The following is a 27,552-nucleotide window of genomic DNA, read 5'->3' on the forward strand; positions in this document are numbered from 1 at the left end:
GGTAATTTATCCATCATTAAGATTGCGTCAGCTTACAACATTTCTGATGTAAGATTGGTGTTTTGTTACACCCAATTATATAAAGGAATATATATATATACTCAGATCCTCAAGTTTTAATTCCTTTTGATTTTGCCCCATTTTCTATTATTAATAGTATATTTTACACCTGAACTGTTATTTCGATTTTAATTAGTCGATCCGGATTAGTTGATTAATACATATAATACCGATGATTATAATAAAAACAAATAAGGCTGAATCCCGAAAAGGAAAGGCTTCAAAATTACCATGAATGTTGTGTAATGAAAGAATACAAATATAGAAAGAAAAATCTGCAATTAACTCTTCTTGTTGGGGTTAAGATTTGCACTAATTATAGAGTTTCTGGTGATGGTGATGATGAATTCTGTGTTCAACATATAGGCAAATCTAGCGGCGGCGGTTGGATTGTCTGTAATTCTCCGACTCAATTCTCAACAAGGAAAGCCATTGCCAAACCCCAATTGATATGAACATCCATGTGACAGTGCTTTAGCCACACTCCTGTTATTACCAAAAAACAGAAACAAAATCAATGATTTCCTCAAAAGAAAGACTGTTTGTTAATGATGTTTTTACTTGGATTATCAGCTACGAATCGGATGACTGCCCATCCGTTCACCGGCACTCCGACTGTGTTCCTCAATGGCGGATCAACGAGATTGAATTTCGCTGTGTCTGTTTTCGGATTGAAGTTCCCGAAGCCTTGTGCAATGATATAGAAATCATATCCATGAAGATGAATCGGGTGATTCTCTGGTGTCACAATGCTTGTGTCTTGAGTCACGATTTGTACCCTTGAACCATACTTCAGTTTGTACAATTTCGTTCCCGGAACTGGTTGAAAGAGCGACTGGCTCACGTTTACTGTGTAATCGAATATCACCGGAGGGGTTCCTGGGAAATCTGTGGTTACACCCTTGGAATTCCATGTTGGTGAGCTTGTAACAACGAGAAGTTCTTTGGGAGCACGAACGAGACATTGTTCATGCCTTGCTGTGAAGCGTGTGCCGTTCGGTCCTTGGCATTGAATCTTGCGGAAATTCGGCGGGCAGTTGTTGAGCCCGAGACTGATTGTGAAGAACAGGCTTTCGTCGATGTCGGAAGGCTGTTACAGTGTTGGTGTCATTGTAGGCTGGTAAAGAAGGCATGATTAGAGTGGCCGCCTTGCATTTTTTTGGTATTGCAGGAAGCCGATTTGTATTCAAGAACGGCAGTGGTGGTCGTGTTGTCGAATGGTGCGTTTCGCGCACTTTGGTCTTGCTCGAGCCGCCATGTAATATCGAGACGTTTCTGATCACCTCGGATCAGAACATCAGTGGTCTGGCCAGGGCCTAACATGAGAATGGAAGTGGTAAAGGGTTTGGTATAGGAAGCATCAGCACCAACAACAATGGGCTTATGGTTTGCTACTTTGAAGAAAAGCGGTTGGTTCAAGGCGGCATTGATCACTCTGAGGAGATTCGTCTTCCTGGATTCAATCGGATCTATCGTAGTCTCTGAAAAAATAAATTGAAGTAACTCGAGTTTGAATTTCGGTTAGCACTCGGTTTGAACCAAGGGAATCAAGGAAATTACCTTTGGAGGAGCATTTATAGAGATCACCAGGTTGGCCATTGATGGTATATGCATCAGAGACATTTGGAGCTGCCCCTGTACTTGTTGCTTCCCTCACAACATCAATGGAGTTTGCATCCCACCATTCACCTAATCCTAGTCATCAAAAGTACTTAACATTTCAGTTTGATCATCATAGTTATACCCCTACTCTAAACAGAGTTGCAGATGTTAAGATGTATATTACCGAGAAGGATCAGTGTTTCGCGTTTTGGTTTAGGGAAAGGGTACGATTCATCGTCTTTGGGACGAATTATGAGAGCCCCATAAACAGTGGCTCTAAGCCATGAACTGTGAGCATGCCACCACAATGTTCCCTCTTGGCCTTGAACTGTAAACCTTTATGTGTAACTTCCTCCCGGTCTAATCAGACAGAGTCACGAATTCGGGTCCATCCGCCCATCCTGCTCTTATTTGCAGAACACCATATGCCTACATGTCAAATGTGCAAATGACCATATGTTATAGAAAGTAATAACTAGAAGGATGATGGCATGCATGCATGAATGGATGAAAAAATTACCAGTGGATGGTGACATTATATCTGGCTTTGTTGAGAACAAGAACTTCAAGGGTGTCGCCATTGTTTGATCTCCAAGGTCGGTCCAGGAAACATTCCATTGACAGTGATGGAGCTGTGAGTCCTGCACAGCCTCTTCACTTTTGATGCTTCAAATCTGTTTCATTCAAATCACCAACATCAACTCCTTGATTCAAATCAAAACAAACTAAGATCAAAAGAAATAAACGAAGACGTACAGCAAATTTATGTCTATGAACTTTAGCATTTGCAGACAATGCAGAACAAATGACAATGAAAACACCAAAGCAAATGAAAGAAAATTTCTCGAAAATCTCCATTTGATCAAAGCTTGGTTAGCTAAAAGCTTTGCCTTTTGTTTTTGAGATGTGATATGAGATACCGAGAAAAGGGTTTATATATAGGGAAGAGATACAGTTGTTTACAGGTTGACAAAATGGTGATATTTGCAGCCAAAAACTTAGTTCAAACCTGCAAGTAGGTTGCAAGTAGTTCACAACCTATCAATGTCAGCTCGAGAGATGGACACATAATTTTAAATCAAACGATATGAATATAAAAAAAATTTAGGTGGTACGGAATTAAATCATCAGTAGAAAATATAAAAAATTACATAAATTATATGAGATTATGAAATTTTCAAAAATACGACCACACTCCGACACCCCTCCATCCGTCCCGACCCCATGACAATGTGAAGCGAAGAATTTTGAGACAGTTCAGTTAGTTTAGGTAAAAAGTCCAGTTTTATTTGGTGACAGAAGAAAGGGAAATCGATTGTGTCTAACAACAGATTTCTTAACCCACTATTTTTTTTTGAATTAATTATTGATATTCGATCTATTGACTCACTATTTCAGATTGGGTACTGCAGAGGCGAGGACGATCTTTCCAATCCAGTTTGTTCCATTTGCAAATGCTAGGATTCGAATCCCTAACCTTGTTTAAAAAATCTAGTGTCCACTAGACCAACTGATTGTTGTTACATATGATATTTTTTTAAGCTCAACAAACATGATAGCATGCATATAAAGCAGTCGCATGGATCTTCTCTCGACTGTTTTACGACAACTTAACTAATTCCGACATATGATCGGTTCAAGTCTCCACCCATGTCGTTAAGAAAATCAGTTGTTAGACAATCAAACTCTCTTTATTTTAATAATAATCACCACCTAATAAGAATGCCGAAGTTCAAGTCTCAGAAGTCAGTACCAGAGGCAAAGCATTTAGCTAACCAAGCTTTGATTTAATGGAGATTTTCAATAAATTTTCTTTAATTTGCCTTGGTGTTTTCATTGTCGTTTGTTCTGCATTGTCTGCAAATGCCGAAGTTCACAGACATAAATTTGTTGTAAGTCTTCATTTCCTTCTTTTGATCTTAATTTCTTCGTTGTTTTGATTTGATTTAGGTCAAAGAGTTGATGTTGGTGATTTGAGTGAAACAGATTGAGGCAACAAAAGTGAAGAGGCTGTGCAAAACGCACAACACTATCACTGTCAATGGAATGTTTCCTGGACCGACCTTGGAGATCAACAATGGCGACACCCTTGAAGTTCTTGTTCTCAACAAAGCCAGATATAATGTCACCATCCATTGGTAATTCATTCATGCTTGGATGCCATCATCCTTATGGTTATTACTTTCTTTTAACATATGGTTATTTGCACATTTGGCATGTAGGCATGGTGTTCGGCAAATGAGAACGGGATGGGCGGACGGACCGGAATTTGTGACTCAGTGTCCGATTAGACCGGGAGGAAGTTACACTTACAGGTTTACAGTTCAAGGCCAAGAGGGAACATTGTGGTGGCATGCCCACAGTTCATGGCTTAGAGCAACTGTTTATGGAGCTCTCATTGTTCGCCCCAAAGACGGTGAATCCTACCCTTTCCCTAAGCCGAAACGCGAAACACTGATCCTTCTCGGTAATATACATCTTAACATCTGCAACTCTGTTTAGACTATGATTATAACTATGATGATCAAACTGAAATGCTATGTACATTTGATAATTATGATTAGGTGAATGGTGGGATGTAAACCCCATTGATGTTGTGAGGGAAGCAACAAGAACAGGGGCAGCTCCAAATGTCTCTGATGCATATACCATCAATGGCCAACCCGGTGATCTCTATAAATGCTCCTCCAAAGGTAATTTCCTTGATTCCCTTGGTTCAAACCGAGTATTAACCGTGATAACCGAAATTCAAACTCGAGTTACTTCAATTTACTTTTGCAGAGACTACGATAGTTCCGATCGACTCCGGCAAGACGAATCTCTTCAGAGTGATCAATGCAGCCTTGAACCAACCGCTTTTCCTCAAAGTCGCAAACCATAAGCTCATTGTTGTCGGTGCTGATGCTTCATATACCAAACCCTTTACCACTTCTGTCCTCATGTTAGGCCCTGGCCAGACCACTGATGTTCTGATCCGAGGTGATCAGAAACCGTCTCGATATTACATGGCGGCTCGAGCATACCAAAGTGCGCGAAATGCACCATTCGACAACACGACTACCACCGCCGTTCTTGAATACATATCGGCTTCCTGCAATACCAAAAAATGCAAGGCAGCCACTCCAATCATGCCTTCTTTACCAGCCTACAATGACACCAACACGGTCACAGCCTTCAGCCAAAGCTTTAGAAGTCGAGAAAAGGTCGAAGTCCCAACCGACATCGACAAAAGCCTGTTCTTCACAATCGGTCTCGGACTCAACAACGGCCCGCCGAATTTCCACAAATGTCGATGCCAAGGACCGAACGGTACACGTTTCACGGCAAGCATGAACAATGTCTCGTTGGTGCTCCCAAAGAACTTCTCATTGTTACAAGCTAATTCCAGGGGTGTTCACCACAGATTTCCCTGGAACCCCTCCGGTGAAATTCGATTACACCGGAAACGTGAGCCGATCGCTCTTTCAACCGGTTACAGGAACAAAATTGTACAAACTGAAGTATGATTCGAGGGTACAAATAGTGCTTCAAGACACAAGCATCGTGACACCAGAGAATCACCCTATTCATCTACATGGATACGATTTCTATATCATTGCACAAGGCTTCGGGAACTTCAATCCGAAAACAGACACATCGAAATTCAATCTCATTGATCCGCCATTGAGGAACACAGTGGGAGTGCCGGTGTACGGATGGGCAGACATCCGATTCGTAGCTGATAATCCAGGTAAAAACATCATTGAAAAAACTGTCTTTGTTTGAGGAAATCATTGATTTTGTTTCTGCTTTTGGTAATAACAGGAGTGTGGCTAATGCACTGTCATCTGGATGTTCATATCAATTGGGGTTTGGCAATGGCATTCCTTGTTGAAAATGGAGTCGGAGAACTACAGACAATCCAGCCGCCGCCGCCAGATTTGCCTATATGTTAAACACATAATTCTTCATCATCATCATCATCATAATCATCGCCAAAAACACTATAATTAGTGCAAATCATAACCCCAACAAGAAGGGTTAATTGCAAATTCATGGTTATTAGCAATTCTATTTGTTGGTGATTTGAATAGTGGCATACAAATCCATGGTTATTTCGTATTCTTTCATTACAGAAAACACATTAATGGTGATTTTGAAGCCTTTCCTTTTGAAATTCAGCCTTGTTTATTTCTTTTCATATTTTGTTAAAACAACTCGGATCAACTCAGCTCAGCTCCCATAACCAATAAATCCCAAAATATTAAAAATTAATGGCAAGAATCATTAGTCCTGAAAATTTAAAATAAATTTTCATATATTTTAGATTTTTTCTATGTATTTTCTATTGAAAATTTGTTTTCACCCCCCCTAAAATTTTAATTCACCCCTGCTAAGTTTAAGTTCGTCCCCCCTAACATAGAATCTTGCGTCCGTCCATGATCATACGCATCTTAACAGTATTGTCTATTGTGTTATCAGTAATAATATTATACAGAGAACGCCTACGATTACGTGAAATTAGCTAGACCTATTACTAGTGAATTAACTACGATAAATGATGGGGCTCGTTTTAGGTTTGGTGATTAAGAGATGAATGCTTGTATCAAAAGAGACTAACCGTTGTTACTTAAACTGATTCTATGCCTTTTGTTGTTGTTCCTCAGCATGGGACTGAACGAACTAATAAACCTAAACATTTTTGGATAAATTGTACGTTTAGTACCTAAATTATCAGTTTTGATATGTTTTAGGGGTTTTCATTAATCGGTTAAAACCGATTAAACCAGAATTTTTCGATTAATCGACCGGTTAACGGTCAAGGATTTTTTTCAAAGTTCGATTATCGGTTAATTAACCGAAATTTTTAAATACTTAATGTTGTGAAATTCGGGTTAATTTCCACCAATAACAGATTCACCGTGAAAACTATTATCTAGGTGACTAGTGTGAAAACGATTGTACTAAAAATCACCCCAAGGTAGATTCCCAGGAAAGAGGAGGGGTCACAATGGTCCCTCTTAAAACCCACTTTCCTTAGACAGAACTACCAAGACAAGTAATTTTAATAGGACAATAATTGACAACAACTATACCCGACAATAGCTATTAAATAGACATAAAAAGAGAACACCAAAATATTTCACTAATAGAGGAAATATTACAAAGAGAGAAAGAATACAAATAGCCTTTAAAATAGAAGAAGGCTTATATTTGTGGGATGATTAACTAAGGAGGAGGAGGGCTTTATTTATAACAAAAGAATTTCCCCTCCTCCTTATACACAACCAATGTGGGACTTTTGCCAAAAACCAACAAATCTCCACCTTGGCAAATTCCACACACATCTCTAAAAACAATCTTTTAATTTGTAACAATATTGACCAAATCTAAACAATGTTTAAACTTGACCGCAGTTACCACTTTTGTCAACATATCAGCAGGATTCTCAGTGGTCCGAATCTTCTGGATTATGACTCCACCTTCTTCTAGAATCTCTCGTACAAAGTGATATCGAACATCAATATGCTTCGTCCTTGCATGGTAAACCTGGTTCTTTGCTAAATGAATAGCACTCTGACTGTCACAGTGCACTTTGATGTGCTTTTGTTCCATTCCCAATTCACCAAGCAACCCTTGAAGCCAAATTGCCTCCTTCACAGCCTCTGTAACTGCCATATACTCTGCCTCTGTAGTAGACAAAGCCACTGTTGACTGTAAGGTGGACTTCCAACTGACTGGTGCCTTTGCAAATGTAAACACATAACCAGTAGTTGATCGACGCTTGTCCAAATCACCTGCATAGTCTGAATCACAATACCCAACTACACACTGACCATCTTGTTTGTCCTGCTGAAAGACCAAACCAACATCTACGGTGTTTAGAATATACCGCAGAATCCATTTCACAGCTTGCCAATGCTCCTTTCCAGGATCATGCATATACCTGCTCACAACCCCAATTGCCTGTGAAATATCGGGTCTCGTACACACCATTGCATACATCAAGCTACCAACAGCACTTGCATACGGAACCTTTGACATGTATTCCCGTTCTGCATCATCCTTAGGTGACATGGATGCACCGAGCTTGAAATGAGGAGCAAGAGGTGTACTAACTGGTTTTGACATCTCATTTATGCCAAAACGTTTTAGTACCTTCCTCAGATATTCTTTCTGAGACAAACAAAGCCTCCCCAATTTCTTATCCCTTGATATCTCCATGCCTAGAATCTTCTTCGCTTCACCAAGATCCTTCATCTCAAACTCCCTGTTCAATTGAGTCTTTAGTTTCGCAATTTCTGTCTGACTCCTGGAAGCTATCAGCATATCATCAACATAAAGAAGAAGATATATAGGATCCGTCTTCTAGCTCGCGTAAATACACACAATGATCATATTTGCTTCTTGTGTACTTCTGCCCTATCATAAACTTGTCAAATCGCTTGTACCACTGCCTTGGAGATTGCTTCAATCCGTACAACGATTTTTCTAATTTGCACACCATCTCTTCTTTTTCAGCAACTTTGAATCCATCTGGCTGAGTCATGTAGATTTCCTCATCCAAGTCTCCATGTAAAAATGCAGTTTTTACATCCATCTGAACTAGTTCCAAATCCAACTGCGCTACCAAAGCCAACAAAATTCTGATGGAGGAATGTTTTACAACTGGAGAAAATACTTCATTATAATCAACTCCCTCCGTTTGAGCGTAGCCTTTAGCCACCAATCTTGCTTTGTAGCGGATGTTATTCTTGTCAGGAAATCCATCTTTCTTTGCATATACCCACTTGCACCCAATTGCCTTCTTTCCCTTCGGAAGACTAGCTAGTTTCCACGTCTGATTCTTTTGAAGGGATTGCATTTCTTCATTCATGGCAATCCTCCACTTTTTATGTTCTGAACTTTGAACTGCTTCATTAAAAGTGGCAGGAACGTCATCAATTGCAATTGGTGATGCAAAAGACCATATCAGCATAACGAGCAGGTTGTCTAATGGTCCTCTTTCCCTTTCTGAGGCAATTGATTCATGTTGCTGTGGAGGTTCTTGGGTCTGAACCTCTTCTTCATCTGACTCTTCTTCTACCATAGGAGAGTCAACATCATTTTCTTTACTGGTTGGGACAAATTTGCTTCCTTCAAACTCCACCTTTTTGGGAGTTCCATCTGTCTGCTCCAATTTTTCTGAAGTCACCTTTCTCAACATGGTAGATTCATCAAAGGTAACATCCCTGCTGAAGATTATTTTCTTTGTTTCTGGACACCAAAGACGGTAGCCTTTCACACCAGAGGTGATCCCCATAAAAATCGCCTTCTTTGCTCTTGGATCCAGCTTTGACTCCTTAACATGGTAGTATGCAGTGGAACCAAACACATGTAAGGAATCATAATCTGTAGCAGGTACTCCAAACCATTTCTCTAATGGTGTTTTACCACCAATAGCAGTCGATGGTAAGCGGTTGACAAGGTGACAAGCATAGACCAAAGCCTCAGCCCAAAATTCTTTGCCTAACCCAGCATTAGACAACATACACCGAACCTTCTCCACTAATGTCCGGTTCATACGCTCTGCCACTCCATTCTGTTGTGGTGTACCTCTGACAGTGAAGTGCCTAACAATACCTTCCTCTTCACAGACTTTCAGAAATGGATCATTTTTGTACTCTCCACCATTGTCTGTACGGAGACGTTTGATTTTTCTGCCTGTTTGAGTCTCCATCATCTTTTTCCATTTAAGGAAAAATCCTAGCACCTCATCCTTTGTCTTCATTGGATACCCAAACTCTCCGGGAAAAATCATCAACAAAGGTGACATAATAGTGTGTTCCTCCCAATGAAGTTGTCTTGGAAGGCCCCCATACATCTGAATGAACATAATCCAAAATACCTTTAGTATCATGGATTGCTGTTCCAAATTTCACCCTCGTCTTCTTCCCTTTGATGCAATGCTCACAAAAAGCTAATTTGCAAGCCCGAGCACCCTTCAATAATCCTTGATCTATCAGTAATTTCAAGGATTTTTCACCAACATGCCCCAAGCGCATATGCCATAACCTGGTTGCTTCTGACTCCTGTTCATCAGTAGAAGCTGCCACTGCTGCTGTCCCAACAATTGTACTACCCAGAAAGTAATACACATTGTTTCTTTTTCGGATTCCCTTCATTATCACCAGTGCACCAGAGATAATCCTCATAATCCCATCTTTTGCCCTCACTTCTAAACCTTTTGACTCTAAGGTTCCCACAGAGATGAGATTTCTCATTAAATCTGGTACATAATGGACACCTGTTAAGGTTCTGATTGATCCATCCTGATTCCTCAAGCGAATTGAACCAATCCCAAGTGTGTCAAGAGGGGAATTATTTGCTGTGTAGACAATTCCACCTTTTAGTTCTTTAAAATCAAAGAACCATTCTCTATTGGGGGTCATATGGTGGCTACAAGCTGAATCTAACAGCCATGAACTGGAACAGCTGGTTGATGGCGTAGCAGCGAATGCGAAATCTGAATCTCCATCATCATACTCGACCACATTTGATTCTGAGACAGCCTTCCCCCTTTCAGGTTTGCCTTTATTCTTTAGCTTGGGACATTCTTTCTTCCAGTGCCCTTTTTCTCGACAAAAGCACATTCATCTTTGCTCAATCTGGACTTTGACTTCGATCTCCCTCTGCTTCCTTTATTCTGACTCTTGGAACGGCCTCTAACAACAAGAGCTTCTGCTTCGACACTTGTGTTTTCTTGTTTGTCTTTCTTTCTCAATTCATAACTATACAAGGCAGCAGTTACTTCACTGAGAGACACATCAACCTTCCCATGAAGTAGAGTAGTTTCAAGATACTCAAACTCATCAGGAAGTGATCCCATCAACATCAGAGCCAGATCTTCGTCTTCAAAAGTCACGTCCATATTCATCAGATCAGTCACCAGCTGATTAAAGCTAGTAATGTGATCATTCATAGTGGTACCTGGTACATAGTTGAAGCGGAACAGTCTTTTTTCATGTAGAGTTTGTTCTGACCGCTTTTCTTCAAAAATTTCTCCTCCAGTGCCTTCCACAATTTACTTGCAGAAGTTTCCTTAGAAAATGCATACTTCTGCTCTCTAGAAAGACACGATCGAATAGTACCACATGCCATTCTATTGATCCTCTTCCATTCTTTCTCCTCAACATCATCTGGTTTCTCTCCTTCAATAGCAATGTCTAGACCCTGCTGAAATAGGGCATCTAGAACCTCGCTTTGCCACATGCCGAAATGACCGGTGCCATCAAAAATCTCCACTGCAAATCTAACATTTGTCACAGCATTTCTTGCCAAAATTGAAGATGAAGAAGCGTCTGCCATTTCTGCTACAAATTCTATTTAATAGCTGCCAATGCAGAATGTCAATTATCCCAAGGAAATTTTTCTGATGTGGAAGATCAGCCTAAGCCGCAACCACAGAGCATACTAAAATAAACCAAGAGCGCTGATACCAATTGTTGTGAAATTCGGGTTAATTTCCACCAATAACAGATTCACCGTGAAAACTATTATCTAGGTGACTAGTGTGAAAACGATTGTACTAAAAATCACCCCAAGGTAGATTCCCAGGAAAGAGGAGGGGTCACAATGGTCCCTCTTAAAACCCACTTTCCTTAGACAGAACTACCAAGACAAGTAATTTTAATAGGACAATAATTGACAACAACTATACCCGACAATAGCTATTAAATAGACATAAAAGAGAACACCAAAATATTTCACTAATAGAGGAAATATTACAAAGAGAGAAAGAATACAAATAGCCTTTAAAATAGAAGAAGGCTTATATTTGTGGGATGATTAACTAAGGAGGAGGAGGGCTTTATTTATAACAAAAGAATTTCCCCTCCTCCTTATACACAACCAATGTGGGACTTTTGCCAAAAACCAACACTTAATATATTATTTATATATTACTTAGCTTCAGGAGTGTTTGAATTTCGGTTTTAACCGAATTTACTGAAAATATTAAATATTTAATATATATTATTTGAAATTTCAGTTGATTCGGTTAATTGAACGAATTAATCAAACTTTGTTTGGTTTGGTTAAAAAAATTCGAAAAATTTCGGTTCGGTTAACGGTTAAAAATAAAAAAGATTCGGTTAATGATTTTTGGCCACTTTAGTTTGGCCGGTTAACCGAACCGACCGATTGAACACTCAACTTGTCAAATTTTGATTGAAAATTTGTTGGTTACCAACTAAACAGGGAAGAGAAATATGAAACTAGGTTTTATTGGCTTGCATTGTACATTAACACATGACAGCAAGCACATTAAACTTTTGTTACACACATAGAACTTCTCCCAACTGTTTTACGACGGTCTAACTAATTTCAATTACAATAAAGTTTCAAATAACTGTTTTATGATAATTTTACATTCCGTAATCTTATTTTCTAATACAATATTATTTTCCGTGAATCAAATACATCTTAAGTATTAAATGTAATCACGAGATACATTATACTCTCGAGAATATAATTTAGATTCAAATATTGAAGATGATTATCTTAAAAGGAGCATACACGAACCTTAAACGTCGACAACAAGGACAAAAATTGTTTCTAAATTTAAGATGCCCCTTCAATAAGTTTCTCTTTGTAAGCAGTAGTGTGAGAATTGCATTACAAATTAACTATGGTGGGGGATACATTCAAATCTTTGGGTGCCTCTTTATAATATAATTAAAGAGTCTACCAATCCTTTTGAAGGAATTTGAATTATTTAAAAAAAAAATATTATTAATTTAACATATCTGTAGAATTTTTAAGGGTAAATTAAGCGTTTGTACTTAAACTATCAATTTTGATCCGTTTTAGTAGTTAAACTTTCAATTTTTTTTTCAAAACTATATCTAACGTTTAGTTTTTGTTTCGTCGTACCTCGTTGTTAAAAACTTAGCGGCACTACATTTTTTCGGGTAAAATACATCATTCATCACCGAACTATCTTCTCACTCCTATTTTGGTACTAAAGTTTGAAAATTTTCAAATTTATTCTTTATTGATAATTTTTGTGAAATGACATTTTTATTATTATTTTATTAATATATAATTAAAAATAAAGAATAAATTTGAAATTTAGAGTGATTAAATTAGGAATAATTTGAAATTTAAGTAATTAAATTAAAAATTTAAACTTTAGTGACCAAAATAGGAGTGAGAAGATGTTGAACGATAAATTATGCAATTTACCCATAAAAAGGTGCCACCTGCAAATCATCCGTTAAGTTTTTAATGGCAAGGTACTAAACCAAAATAAAAACTAAACGTTAGATGTGATTTTGAAAAAAAATAAAAGTTTAAGTATTAAAACGGACCAAAACTGATGGTTTAAGTACTAAACGCGTAGTTTACCCTTTACTTCATTACCACTGAAAATGACCAGCTAAGAATCATAAGTCTGCAACAAACTTCACCAACTCTGTGTTCCTCCCATTTTGTTCACCTATCTAATCCTTTTCCAGTCCCTTTCTCTTCATACATATAGTATCGATTTTTCTTCAAAGTGTATTACGAAGTAATATATGTTTAAAAATTTTAATTTATTAACGACATACACATATCTTATAGAAAGAACCGTTCGAATTAAAAATTAAAATCATTTTTATCACTAAAATCGCATAATAAAATTAATGTATTAGTTTTGTTATTCTTAGAGATGAATGCTTGTATTAAAAGAGACAAACCGTCGTCACTTAAACTTGAATTGGGGCATTGTAATGTGTTTATTAAGTATAATATTGTAAGCTTATTAACATGGCAAACGTTACCTATTTAAGTGTTCAGACTGTCAATAGCGATAATTTCCCTTATTAACTGACATGTGTCACAATCTGGTGATTTTTAAATTTATTTTTTCAAAATATTATTATATTTATAAAAAATCCTAATTTCTCTTAAATGATAAAACAACCCAAAATACCTAAAATCCTCAAATCCAATCCTTAACCCGCCCCTGCCCCCTTTTTGACCACGATCACCATCGTCGATGTAGTCCCTGCCATCCCCTAGTCATACGCCATCATAGTTGTCGTCGATTGGTCGTCAAGATCGCGTGAGATTGCGATTTTCATTCTAGGATTCGCGGGGTATAAAACGTTGATTCGCCGTCGATTTTTCACGATCTCATGGGGGTTTTGGTCATCGGGGGAGATGAGGTTGTGTGGAACTTCGTCGACGGCAAAGGCTGATGACCGGCGTGAGTTTAGAGGTTGAAATGAAGGTTTTCAAAGTTTTGGGTTATTTCAAAATGTTTATGCTTTTCTTTAAATATATATATATATATATATATATATATATAGTTTTAATTTGTAGTACAAAATTATCGAAAGAACAAAGGTTTTCTTGTTTTAATGCTCAAGGAACATAAATATGAAACCTCAATCATTCGACTAGGAAAAATCTGGAAAATACTACACGTGTCCGTATTAAATACACGCACTCAAAAGCTTGTGTTTTACTATGATTAATGCAAAATGCAAATGAAAAATGAGATCCTTTGTGGTTGATCAAACATGCATATGAAAAAACATTTTCTTACACAGATCTTCTCTCAACCGTCTTGTGTCAATCCTTCTCATTTCAACCTATGGCTGGTTGAAGTCTCCATCAGACATGTCGTTAACGCATCTGCTGTTGGACACAATCAAATTCTCTTCATTTTGCCACCTAATAAATCTACACTTTTGACCTAAACTAACTGAAAATTGATTGTCTCAAAAATCCCAACTTTCTATAAATACCCTTTTTTCCATGTCTCAAATCAGTACTCAAATCGCCAGAGGCAAAGCTTTTAGCTAACCAAGCTTTGATCAAATGGAGATTTTCAGGACATTTTCCTTCGTTTGCCTTGGTGTTTTCATTGTCATTTGTTCTGCGTTGTCTGCAAATGCTGAAGTTCATAGACATAAATTTGTTGTATGTGTCTCCGTTTCTTTCTTTTGATCTTGATTTGTTTTTATATGATTTGAACCAAAGAGTTGGTGTTGGTTGTTTGAATGAAACAGGTTGAGGCAACAAAAGTGAAGCGGCTGTGCAAGACGCACAACACTATCACTGTCAATGGAATGTTTCCTGGACCCACCTTGGAGATCAACAATGGCGACACCCTTGAAGTTCTTGTTCTCAACAAAGCCAGATATAATGTCACCATCCATTGGTAATTCATTCATGCATTCATGCCATCATCCTTATGGTTATTACTTTCTTTTAACATATGGTTATTTGCACATTTGGCATGTAGGCATGGTGTTCGGCAAATGAGAACGGGATGGGTGGACGGACCGGAATTTGTGACTCAGTGTCCGATTAGACCGGGAGGAAGTTACACTTACAGGTTTACAGTTCAAGGCCAAGAGTGAACATTGTGGTGGCATGCTCACAGTTCATGGCTTAGAGCCACAGTTTATGGGGCTCTCATCATCCGTCCTAGAGACGGTGAATCGTACCCTTTCTCTAAGCCGAAACGCGAAACACCAATCCTTCTCGGTAATATACATCTTAGCATCTGCAACTCCGTTTAGAGTTGAATCGTGAATGGTGATTAAAATGAAATGTTAAGTACTTTTGATGATTATGATTAGGTGAATGGTGGGATGCAAACCCCATTGATGTTGTGAGGGAAGCAACAAGAACAGGGGCAGCTCCAAATGTCTCTGATGCATATACCATCAATGGCCAACCTGGTGATCTCTATAAATGCTCCTCCAAAGGTAATTTCCTTGATTCCCTTGGTTCAAACCGAGTGTTAACCGTAATAACTGAAATTCAAACTTGAATTTCCTATATTTTTACAGGGACTACAATAGTTCCCATCGACTCCGGCGAGACGAATCTCCTCAGAGTGATCAACGCCGCCTTGAACCAACCACTTTTCTTCAAAGTAGCAAACCATAAGCTCACTATTGTTGGTGCTGATGCTTCCTATACCAAACCCTTTACCACTTCTGTCCTCATGTTAGGCCCTGGTCAAACCACTGATGTTCTGATCCGAGGTGATCAGAAACAGTCTCGGTATTACATGGCGGCTCGAGCCTATCAAAGTGCGCAAAATGCAGCATTCGACAACACGACCACCACCGCCATTCTTGAATACAAATCGGCTTCCTGCAATACCAGAAAATGCAAGGCAGCCAATCCAATCATGCCTTCTTTACCGGCCTACAATGATACCAACTCTGTCACAACCTTCAGCCAAAGCTTTAGAAGTCGAGAAAAGGCTGAAGTCCCGACCGATATCGACGAAAGCTTGTTCTTCACAGTTGGTCTTGGACTCAACAACTGCCCACAGAATTTCCCCAAGAGTCGTTGCCAAGGACCAAATGGTACACGTTTCACAGCAAGCATGAACAATGTCTCGTTCGTTCTCCCACGGAACTTCTCTTTGTTACAAGCTCACCAACAAGGAATTCCAGGGGTGTTCACCACAGATTTCCCAGGAACCCCTCCACTGAAATTCGATTACACCGGAAACGTGAGCCGATCGCTCTTTCAACCGGTTCCGGGAACCAAGTTGTACAAACTGAAGTATGGTTCAAGGGTACAAATCGTGATTCAAGACACAAGCATTGTGACACCAGAGAACCACCCTATTCATCTGCATGGATACGATTTCTATATCGTTGCAGAAGGTTTCGGGAACTTCAATCCTAAAACAGATACTTCTAAATTCAATCTTGTTGATCCACCTTTGAGGAACACGGTCGGAGTGCCGGTGAACGGATGGGCAGTCATTAGATTCGTCGCCGATAATCCAGGTAAAAACATCATTTCAACTATTCTTTTTTCTCTAACGGAATCATTCGCTTCATGTTTTCATTTATTGAAACTGTTTTGGGAATAACAGGAGTGTGGCTAATGCACTGTCACCTGGATGTTCATATCAATTGGGGTTTGGCAATGGCATTCCTTGTTGAAAATGGAGTTGGAGAATTACAAATCATACAGCCACCGCCTTCAGATTTGCCTATATGTTAGAGAGAATTCATCATCATCATCATCACCAAAAACACCATAATTAGTGATAATCATAAGACCAACAAGAAGGGTTATTACAATTTCCTTCTATCAGTATTTTTGTCATTTTTTTTCTGCATTAGGGAAACTAGTTTCCTCTGTTCCATTGTTTTGTTTCCATAGCTGTATTCTTTTCATTACAGAAAACATTAAAAATAGTTGTATTCTCCTCTTTGTTTCCTGACAACTGTTGTATTCTTTTCATATCAGAAATAAACATGCATGCATGTATGTATGTATGTGTATGTATGCTGTATGCATGCTTTCAAAGAGGCCAAATATTTGAATTGAAAAACAATCTTTTCGCTACTGAATCAATTGCAAACAACACCTATTCTTTCCAGGGAATAGAAAGACTCAAAATTAATAGCTAAAGATATCTTGTAAAAATAAAAGAATCAAATTACTCTCTCTAATCTCTAATGCCTAATATATAAACCCTTGTTTGTCACTCGCTTGTTGAAGGAACTCCAGCTCCATCATCACCAGAAGGTGCAGAACTGGCAGGTGTGTTTGGTCTGATCTCTTCTAGCTGCTGGAGAACCTGTTGAACTTCGGGTCTTGCCGATGGCGATGGATCTACACAGTGTAAACCCAGTTTCAAAGTGTTGAGTAACTCATCACCGATGGAAGATGCATCCCTCATTAACTCCAGATCAAACACTTCGTTCGTCCACTCTTCTTTGACTATGGAGGCAACCCATTGTGGCAAATCCACTCCATTCATTGCCTCTCCAGGGGATTTCCCTGTTAGGAGTTCTAAGATGATGACTCCAAGGCTATAGGCATCGGTTTTTGTGTTAGCTTTCTTAAGCTTGGAAAGCTCCGGTGCTCGGTAACCTAATGCTCCTGCAGTCGCAATTACATTCGCATTTGCAGCAGCCGTCATTAGACGAGAAAGTCCAAAATCGGCTATTTTAGCGTTCGTGTCCTCATCAAGTAAGACATTGCTTGATGTAAGGTTCCCATGGATGATGTTTTCTTGAGTGTGAAGGTACACCAGCCCTCTTGTAACACCTTTTGCTATTCTCATCCTTGTCGGCCAATCAACCGGTGTCTCAGGCCCTCGAGCTGCCACAAGAATCCATGTTAGAACACATAAGCTTTTAATTATTCTAAATACTTTGAATTTTACTTACCATGAAGGAATGTTGCAAAACTCCCTTTAGGCATGTAATCGAAAACAAGAAGCTTTTCTCCCTTAGGCCCCAAGTAATAAGCCCTCAACGCGAGAAGATTCGGGTGCCGGACTCGGCCGAGCAGATTGACCTCACTTTCGAATTCCTTTTGGCCTTTGGTAATCTTTTCTCTTAATCTCTTTACTGCTACCTGGTTCCCATCCTCTAATGTGGCCTTATAAACAGTCCCATAAGTACTTTTCCCCATAATCTCAGCAGTGGCACATAAAAGATCATCAGCAGCAAACACCATGGGACCATCAAAATGAACTAGTTTCCCACCAGTTTCTCCTCCTGCTTCGACTTCACCGGCGGAGGGCGGAGTCCCCTTCTCACCTCTTGCGGCTGCAGCTGAAGCGGAAGCGGCTCGGGTTGTTGTTCCACCGTCTTTTCCTTTCGATGCAGCCCTTCTTCTAATCAAGCAACACAGAAGAATCAAACATAGGACCAGAAGAACTATGAGAAGGGCAGCAGCACCAATCAAGATTATATCTTTGGTACTCAATTTTTTGTTCTTATGTCTCGGTTTCGCCGACGGCGAAGAAGGTAGATTTTGTAAAGGTGCAGGAGAAGGGCATGGAAGTGATCCCCTATACCCACATAACTCAATATTCCCAACAAAAGAGCTTCCATTGAACTTTTGAGACAGTGGAGCTGGAACAGGACCAGATAAGTTGTTATATGAGACATTGAAAGAATTAAGACCTTTGAGATTTGCCAGAGAAAATGGAATTTCACCAATGAACTTATTCTCAGACAAATCAAGTTTAATCAAACTGGAAATGTTCCCAACAGATGCTGGAATTGGACCACTCAACTTGTTTCTCCTAAGAACAAGAACTGAAAGGTTATGTAAATTTTGAATGGATTCTGGGATTTGGTCTTCAAGGTCATTGCTTTCAAGGTTCAAAACAACAAGAGAAGAAAGATTGGAGAGACTAGCAGGCAAGATTCCATTGATTGCATTATGAGAAAGGTCTAGATTTCTAAGCCTAGAAAGCTTCTGGTGACCCCAAGAATCTGGGATTGGACCAGAAAGGTTGTTGTGTTGAAGATCAAGGAAAATAAGAGAACTCGAACGAGTGAAACTAACCGGAACCGATCCAGAAATCGAATTGAAGCTCAAGTTGAGCCTGTAAAGCTTAGTAGAATTAGCAAGACTCTCAGGGATTACACCGGTGAGTGAATTGTTGCTAAGATCAAGAGTTTGAAGCAAAGGGGATGAGCCTAATGTAGCAGGGATCGAACCCGAAAGCCGATTGTTGAAGAGTTGAACACCTCTAAGATCAGGAAGAATGCCTAATGCTCGAGGGATCGATCCTCGAAGGAGATTATCGTGGAGGCTAAGCTTACGAAGAGCTTGAAGCTGACCGATTTTCTCAGTGATTCTTCCACCAAATCCTTTCCATGGAAGTTGAATAACAATGACTTGACCCTTTGCACACTTGATCCCGACCCAACCGCCGGAACAAGCGCCATAGCCGGAATCGTTCCAGCTTTTCAAGAACCCTTTGGAATCAATCAGCTCTTGCTTGAACGCTTGAAGTGCTTGGAAGTCAGCTGCCGTGACAACAACACCGTCCCAGCCTTGATCACTTGAAACCTGTTCGATGAAGAAGCAAACAAGAAGCAGGTGGAGAAGAAAGAAAATGTGGGTAAAAGGAGAAATACCCTTTGGTTTGTCCTTCTGTTCCTGTATTGCCATTAAATGAGTGGCAAAGAGCTTAACAAAAACAGAAGAAAAAGAAGAAGAAGGGAGGTTAAGTGAAGTTTGAAATCATCAAATGAAGTTTTAACATGAGGTGGGGTTTTACTGGGGAAGCACCACGTGAAGATCTCTGTAAGAGAGAATCTTTTGGTATTGGGACCAAAAAAAAACCTTAACAGCAGACAAATGTCTGGTGAAGATGCAATAAGGGAACAGAGGCTCTTAGCCTAACGGCTAGTTTTTTTTTTGGGGGTACTAACAATGGGGTGTTTTTATTGCTGTTGGCGCTCCTCTTATAACGGCTATCTTTTTTTGAAATGGGACCTACCGAAGAGATACCTGCAGAGGATTATAATAGTACTCTGATTCAACATGTATTAAATATAATTTCTTGAATCATATTTTTAAACTAAACTAAAATGGTATTTTAATTATTGAAATTAAAATCACGAACCAAATTACTCCAGTGATTAAATAAATTATTATTATTCCTAAAGCTTATGGGTTCGAACACCAACGACTATAGCATGAGTGATTGAACATTTAATGTTGAGGGTATCTAAAACAAATATTACATTGTTAATAACCTTAACTTATTCAAAAAAATTATTGAAATTAAAAAAATTATAAAATAATCATTAAAATTTATAAATTTATCAAGATTTATCATTATTTGATGTATAATAATTATTTTATAAATTTAATTATCATTTTATAACTTTTAAAAATTTTAATATTAAAAATATATTTTATAATAATTTTATGAGAATTTATGTATTTTTTTCTATTAAAATTTAGGATAAAATACGCAAATGATCTCCGACCATAAGACATTGCCTTATTGAGTATTCGACTATTAAAAGTTACAAAATGATCTTCTGACTTAGTATATTGTTTTATTGAGTCCTCCGACTATTAAAAGTTAAAAAACATCACTCAACTATTCAGATGTCCCAAACTCGTCCTTTTTTATTTATAAAATGGAAACCATCTGAGTTTGAAGTTAACTTATTTACATTATGTTGTCGAGCCAGTGCTTAAAAGCAATGACGATGCCACTAGACAACATTAAAATATGATTTTATTATATATCAATCAGTAAATTAACATCTAGCTTGAAAAATTATCGATTTTTTTGTTAGAAAAAGACAAACTTGAAGCATAAGAGTTATCGGATAACCATTTAGTAACTTTTAATAAACGAATGACTAAACAAAACAATAACTATAATTGAAAGATTATTTTGTAATAGTCGAAGTACTCAATAAAACAACGTATCAAATAAGGAACCATTTGTGTACTTTACCCTAAAATTTATCTTGCTAATCAAATGTTGGTATGGCGTTTACAATTGACAAAGGTTAGTCCGTGTGGTTAGTTCAGCTGATTGTATCAATAATAATCAAAGTTTGAGTCTTATCAATAACTTCATTTCAATTTTAGCTTAAATTGCTTATATTAATTCCACATTAAAATGAAAAAAAAAGATATTCAAATTTCTACTTAACCATATATCTTCTAATAAGAGATTAATAATCACTGCCAATGATAATTAAAACAGAATTCGAACTTTAATAATGAATTTTTTTACAGTAGCTTAATATAAGATCAAGGAAAGACACGACCGAAGATGTTATAAACAACATAACATTTTAGGTTGAAAATGTCAATTTTTTAACATTTTTTTGTTCAACCGAAAATGTTATGAAAAAGATGACTTTCAGTTGCAACTAAAATGTTACGAAGAATGTTTGCACCCGAAAAATATATATAAAAAAATAACATTTTAGATTCTCAGCAACCTGAAATGTTATGTTTGTTTATAATAATTTTGATCAAATCTTTCTTTAATATTATATTAAGTTGATATACAGTAGAACTCCCGAATTTTCGCTTCAAAAGGTAAATGGACAAAGATGTTTAAATATTGGGGTTTTGAATAGAAAAAAAAATCAAATTTTGATGGTGGGTGAGGATTTCGAGGAAGTGGCTTTTGGTTGATACGAGGGTAAGGTGGGAAATGATTACGTGCGACAACCTTAATATACAGTTAAAAAAATGTATTATCGATTTTGTTATTATTTAAATAATAAAATCAATAAAAATTTACCAGAAATATTATTATTTCAACCGGATGAAATAATATTTTAGATTAGTGCAAATAATTTACCAAAAAATGTATTATCGATTTTGTTATTATCGATAATTCTACTTAACGTTTATAAAAAAATGTATTATCGATTTTGTTATTTCCGTTCCTACTTAACCTTAATAATAGTGTATTATCGATTTTGTTATTATATATAACGTTTATAATGTGTAGAATTACATATTATTTAAATAATAATGTTGAACAAGACCTAAGACTTGTCTACAATCGAATTGTTGCTCAATGAGGCTCACTCCCTCCTTGATGATAATTCTTCTTTCAAAGTACATTATGTTTGCAGGGATGCAAATAGAGCAGCTCACACACTGGCTCAATGGGCTTTATCGAACTCCAATCCGATTTGATTTTTCTTGAATGAACCTGATTGTATTAAGTAAATTGTCATCATTGATGCTATAAGAATATAATTTATTATTTTCTTTTAAAAAAGTCTCAACAATAAATAGAAAAGGAGAAGAAATACAATTATATGTAGTAAGAGACTTAAAACAATATCTAATCTCATCAAAATCAAATTTCCCAAGAAATTATTACAGAATCCAAATCAAAACAACAAAAAGATCTAACTCTTAATCCAAGTTCAGATTCAAATCTACATAAGAAGGACATATAGACATGGTTTTCATAATCGGACCGGTTAGCGAACCGGCCATATTACCGGTTCACTAGTTCAATCGGTCGAACTGGTCCGACCGGTCGGAAGAACCGGACGACATCATAATTGTTTAAAAAATTAAATAAAAATATCAAAAATATTTAATAAAAAATAATTTTTTATATCACAAATCATATTTAAATCAAATCATAACATATATAAGTTAAAAACCATAAAATCAAGTGAAACAAAATGATTCAAATTAACTACAACATAATATTTAAGGTAAAACATATTAAATAATAAATATAATTATATAATTATAATTAAAAAATAAATTTGGGGCTAAAAAAATCATAACAAAATGATTTAATTTTTTTAAAAAAACAATCTCACATGGCTAAGAAACATAGAAAAACATCCCAAAAGTCTAAAGAGTAAAAATATGAGAACAAAATAATCTCACATGGCTAAGAAACATAGAATATCATATCAACTAACTTCTATAAATAATAGAGGTATTTTGACATTCAAAATCATGGAGTCTTTTGGTGAGCATTGATTGAACTATTTTTTCACTTTAATCAAGTTCGAATTTTAGGCTTCAATCGAGCTTCTAATTTTTTTTAGTTCAAGACTTTTCGAGTTCAAGTTTCAATATTATATTTCGAGTTCGAGTTGAACTTGATAATTTTTAGCTCGTGAGTTTGAGTTGAGTTGAGCTTACTTTTAAAGTTTTCAAGTTCGAGTCGAGCTCAGTAATACTCGAGTTCGACTTAGCTCGTTTAACAAATGACGTCGTTTGGTTTAATTTAAAAAAAAAAAAAAAACAAAATTGGCTGTTTTTTTCGATTTTCAGCCGATCCGGTTCGAACGGTTCAGCGATTCTGGCCGGTTCACTAATAACAGTTCAACCGGTGTAAATTGAACCGGACTAGACAACGATTCCCGGTTGAACCGACCGATCCGATCCGATTTTCAAAACAATGCATATAGAGCAACGATTGAATATTCTAAAGTAAATCCTATTCGATTTTCCATAAGAGATTGAAGTAAAAAAAAAAATCATAAGCATGTCATGCTTGAAAGACCTGTTGTTCACACGCGTGAGGCAACTGCAGGGCCTGCCGCAGCCGCAGCAGCAGCAGAGGAGGCGCCCCCGCCAGGGAAGGAGAGGAATCCCGAGTTCGCAGGCTCCTGCTCGTCCAAGAACAAGTCCTCTGGAACCCTAAAAGCACCGTGTAAACAAACAATGGCGACACCGACCAAGAGCGCAGAGATCAAGAGCAAACAACGCTGGTCAAGGGGACGACGAAGATGGTCAACAACATCAAAGCAACGCCTTATATTCAAGAGACCATTTTATAACTTTTAATAATTTAATAACTCAACAAAATAACATCCTATATAGTCAGGACCATTTGCATACTATGTCCAATTTTTTTCACCGATTTTTTAATAAGAAAAGGTTTTTTTTTTAATTTCATCTCCCTTATTTAACTTTATAAATTTAAAATCATTGTATTAATCTAAAGGTAAATTATGATTTTAGTATCTAAACTATCAGTTTTAGTCATTTTTAGTATCTAAACTTTCATTTTTTCAAATTCATACCTAAAATTTATTTTTTGTTTCATTTTAGTGCATGCTGTTAAAAAACTTTCGTTTTTGTTTCATTTTAGTACCCGTTCAAAATTTAACGTTAAGTTTTGAAAAGATTGAAAGTTTAAGTACAAAAAGAGACCAAAACTAATAGTTTAGGTAATAAAATAAAATTTAGTTTTTATCAACATGGTTCTAAAATGAAATGAAAACTAAACGTTAGGTATGATTTTGAAAAAATTAAAAGTTTAAGTACTAAAACAGACCAAAACTAATAGTTTAGATACTAAAAACATAATTTATCCTAATTTTTAAAGTCGTCGTTCATTTCAAATTTTAATGATTAAGATAGAATCAATTCTAAAGGAGTAATTCACCATAACACATTATCTATATTTTATTTTATTATTTTATTTCTTTATTTTTTTCTATTGTCAAAGGTAATATGTATGTTTGATGTGATAATTTTGTTAAACTTCAAGGAATGAGTTAGCTGAAAGCAAATATATATATATATATATATATATATATATATAGAGTTGCGTACGTATATGTTAATATATATATATATTTATGTTTCCCATATTCAAAGAGATTCATTTTCCAGGAAATAAAATAAAGGTTTCAGCCTCCGGTGTCCGGTCTGCTTTCAGTCTTCAGTTTAGCAAAGAATTTGTGAACAGATTCAGGAACATGGCGAGTAACGATGTAATGATCAAGGTTGTCGGGGACCGGTTTTGTCTCCCATACACGACGGAGCTTTTCGTGAAGGAGAAAATACAATCGCCTTACAGTTCACACTATGATGTTTTCGACAGCACCGGAAACACTCTGCTTCGAGTCGACGGCGGTGCCAGGAACTTAAAGCGGCGAAGGGTTATGTCGGATCCCGCCGGCTTCCCCGTCATCACTATACGCGAGCAGGTCAGCAAGGCCCGGAAATTCCAAACACGACACGATCACACGAGCCGGGACGAAGTTATATTTTGATCACCTAATTTTATTTCTTATTCTCTATCGTTAATTATAATTTATATCTTTTGAGTCGGCATCCATGTCTGGTTAATGAAGAATGACGTTATAGGGTAACGGAAAATTGCAGAATCCAATTTCGTGGAAACAGGAATGGCGAATTCACGAAGGCGAAAGCTCGGATTCGAACCACTTTCTCTTCCGCGTAAAACGATCGAGTGGTTCCCATTTCCGAGACCTCGATGTTTACTTAGGTAGCAGGGACGACCGGGGTGCCGGCGATTTTCATGTGACAAGGGGTATTGGATTTGCTTCTCTTTCGTGCAAAGTTCGGAGAGGGAACTCGATCATTGCCGAGGTATTAAATTTGGCTTTTACATGGGATTTAAAGATGGTATGGTCTAAATCCGTATTACTTGTGGTAATAATAAAATCACAGGTTAAGCACAGTTGCACATGGAAAAGCTTTATGGGCAGAGAGAGTTTCAAAATAAAAGTTAATGCAGAGGTGGACTATGCCTTCATTGTAGCTGTGGTGGTGATTATGCAGGGAAACAAAAACATATAATCTTCAACTCGGAGAGTTTTCTTTCTTTTTAGGATTAATTATAAAATAAGTGTCCAAATTATATAATTTTCTCCAAATACGTGCCCTAACATTTTTTGAATCATATAGGTGCCTAACGTTACAAACGTAACTACTTTAGGTGCTCGGACCGTAACTGCCGTTAAGTGATACGTGTCACATTTTTGTAATTTTGATTTTTTGAAAATACTAATAATATTATTATATTTATAAAAAAACCTAATTTCTATTCAATTACAAAAAAAAAACTCTAAATCCCTAAAAATCCTAAATCCCTAACCATAACCTATCGACAACCGCCACCGCCGATGATGTAGTCCCTTCCATCTTCCTAATCATATGTCTTATAGTTGTTGTTGATTGACTGTCGGGATAGCGTGGAGTTGTGACTTTTAACATAGGGTTCGCGGTGTACAAACGTCGATTGATTGCAATTTCGTAGGATTATTGACCGTCGAGGGAATGTGAGGTCAGATGGAGCTTCGTCGACAACAAAAGGTTGTTGTCGGCATGAAAGTTTTGGGATTTTTTCTCAAGTATTTAAAAAACATATAAGTTTAATTTTTTAATTTTAAATAAAATTTTTAAAATGACCAAAATGTGACATGTGTCCTTTAGAGACATAATTTAACGGTAGTTACGGACCGTGCGCGTAAAATGATAATGTTTGTAACGTTAGACACTTGGATGATTCAAAAAAAATTGGATACCTATATAGGAAAAACTGTATAATTTGAACACTTATTTTATAATTAAGCCTTTTTTGTGAAGTTTATCAGATAGTTTGTATGAACTTTATCTTTGTTGTGTGATCACGTTTATGATATTTGAATACGATGTGTCCAGTTCCTTTTTTGGATCATTTCAATTTACGTTAGCTTCGAGTTTTGGTCATTTCACTTGGATTCATTTTAAGTATGAATCATACTTTCAACGATTTAACAATGACTTACTTAATCATCTTGTCGCAGCCGTTGATGATTGAATCCGTGACTTTTAGGAACAACAATGATTCCTTTAACCACTTAAATATAAATTGATTTGTGTAACTTGAAAATAAAAACTTTCAAAACCAGTCCACACGTTAGTATATTTCATGGTTCAGTCATTCAAACACTCAATTAACATCTTTCAGGAGAAAAAAAAAACATAACAGCTTCTTATTGAACTTTAAACTTCATTTTTTAATTATTTCTTACATAGTTCTTACCTTCAACTTGTTTAATAATTGTATATATGTATATATATATTTGGCCACGTACATCTGATTTTCTTTTTCAAGTTTCCCATATTCGAAGAGATTCATTTACCAGGAAAATAAAATGGTGTCGGGTCTGATTTTAGTTTTCAGTTCAGCAAATAATTTGTAAACAGCTTCAGGAAAATGGCAAGTAAACATGAGATGATCAAGGTTGTCGGTGATCGCTTGTTATGCGGTTCCCTTCCTTCGTGGCAAAGGGCTTGGAAAATCATACAACATGGCGAAGGGTGTTCGATGAAGGCCTTAGGGGGCCAATTTGCTGCGAAAATTAGGGACTCTTTCATCAAGAAACGTATATGGCTTGGTGCTTCCGGCACCTATGAGGAAGCTACTGCTGCTGTTGAGGGCAAGAAATGCGAGTTCGAGACGATGAAGGTGGCCACGGATAATAGGAACTCGTTGGTAGTTCCATTGGCTCGAACAGCAGCAGCAGCAGCAGCTTTCTCATCAATGTCGAAAGTACCAAGCCATATGCGTTTCTTGGTGAAAGAATCTCTAATTTCTGCACCAAATTTGCCCCAAGGCCTTCTCCGAATGCCCTTGGACATGGTGCAAGATTTTCCAAGTCTTTTGCCATCTTTTTTTGACAAACCTAAGTGAACCGCAGAACAGGTTTGAAAAATCGCCTGAATCCCATAATCCGGTTTTTGGCTTTGTTCATCACCTTCTTCTTCTTCGTTAGCGGCTGAATCTGTAGAGTAAGGAGACCACCGCTTAACATTACGAAAGCCGACAACAGCAACTCGTGGAAGAGACCAATTGCGACAACCTTTGCCCATCATTAATCTTAT

At 37.2% G+C, this 27,552-nt stretch overlaps 2 protein-coding genes and 3 pseudogenes across 2 annotated transcripts; 3 read left to right on the top strand and 2 right to left on the bottom strand.

Annotated features, from left to right (window-relative positions):
- Nucleotides 1-415: 415 nt before the first annotated feature.
- Nucleotides 416-2,520, bottom strand: LOC120151775 (annotated as a pseudogene).
- Nucleotides 2,521-3,446: 926 nt separating this feature from the next.
- LOC120151774 lies at nucleotides 3,447-5,597 on the top strand (annotated as a pseudogene).
- An 8,893-nt stretch (nucleotides 5,598-14,490) lies between these two features.
- LOC120151776 lies at nucleotides 14,491-16,675 on the top strand (annotated as a pseudogene).
- A 373-nt stretch (nucleotides 16,676-17,048) lies between these two features.
- Nucleotides 17,049-19,589, bottom strand: LOC120151739 (probable leucine-rich repeat receptor-like protein kinase IMK3). Its single transcript, XM_039164110.1, has 2 exons — nucleotides 17,829-19,589; nucleotides 17,049-17,760 (listed from the first exon to the last, which is right to left on the bottom strand). The coding sequence occupies exons 1-2, from the start codon at nucleotides 19,570-19,572 to the stop codon at nucleotides 17,138-17,140; spliced, it is 2,367 nt and encodes a 788-aa protein (XP_039020041.1). The 5' UTR covers nucleotides 19,573-19,589; the 3' UTR covers nucleotides 17,049-17,137.
- A 4,940-nt stretch (nucleotides 19,590-24,529) lies between these two features.
- On the top strand, nucleotides 24,530-25,272 carry LOC120151821 (protein LURP-one-related 14-like; the record flags this gene model as incomplete). Its single annotated transcript, XM_039164164.1, has 2 exons — nucleotides 24,530-24,866; nucleotides 25,027-25,272. Coding segments are annotated over exons 1-2 (477 nt in total), but the record flags the coding sequence as incomplete, so codon positions are not given.
- Between the last annotated feature and the right edge of the window lie 2,280 nt (nucleotides 25,273-27,552).

Source organism: Hibiscus syriacus, unplaced genomic scaffold (genome assembly GCF_006381635.1).
Source record: "Hibiscus syriacus cultivar Baekdansim isolate YM2019G1 unplaced genomic scaffold, ASM638163v2 tig00111069_pilon, whole genome shotgun sequence".
Taxonomy (NCBI): Eukaryota; Viridiplantae; Streptophyta; class Magnoliopsida; order Malvales; family Malvaceae; genus Hibiscus; species Hibiscus syriacus.

Excerpts from the sequence above, each read along its gene's own strand:
- LOC120151739 (XM_039164110.1), bottom strand. The coding sequence starts at position 19,572 with ATGGCAATACAGGAACAGAAGGACAAACCAAAGGGTATTTCTCCTTTT. Across the intron at positions 17,761-17,828 it reads TTTTGCAACATTCCTTCATG|CTCGAGGGCCTGAGACACCG; the intron begins GTAAGTAAAATT and ends TTCTTGTGGCAG.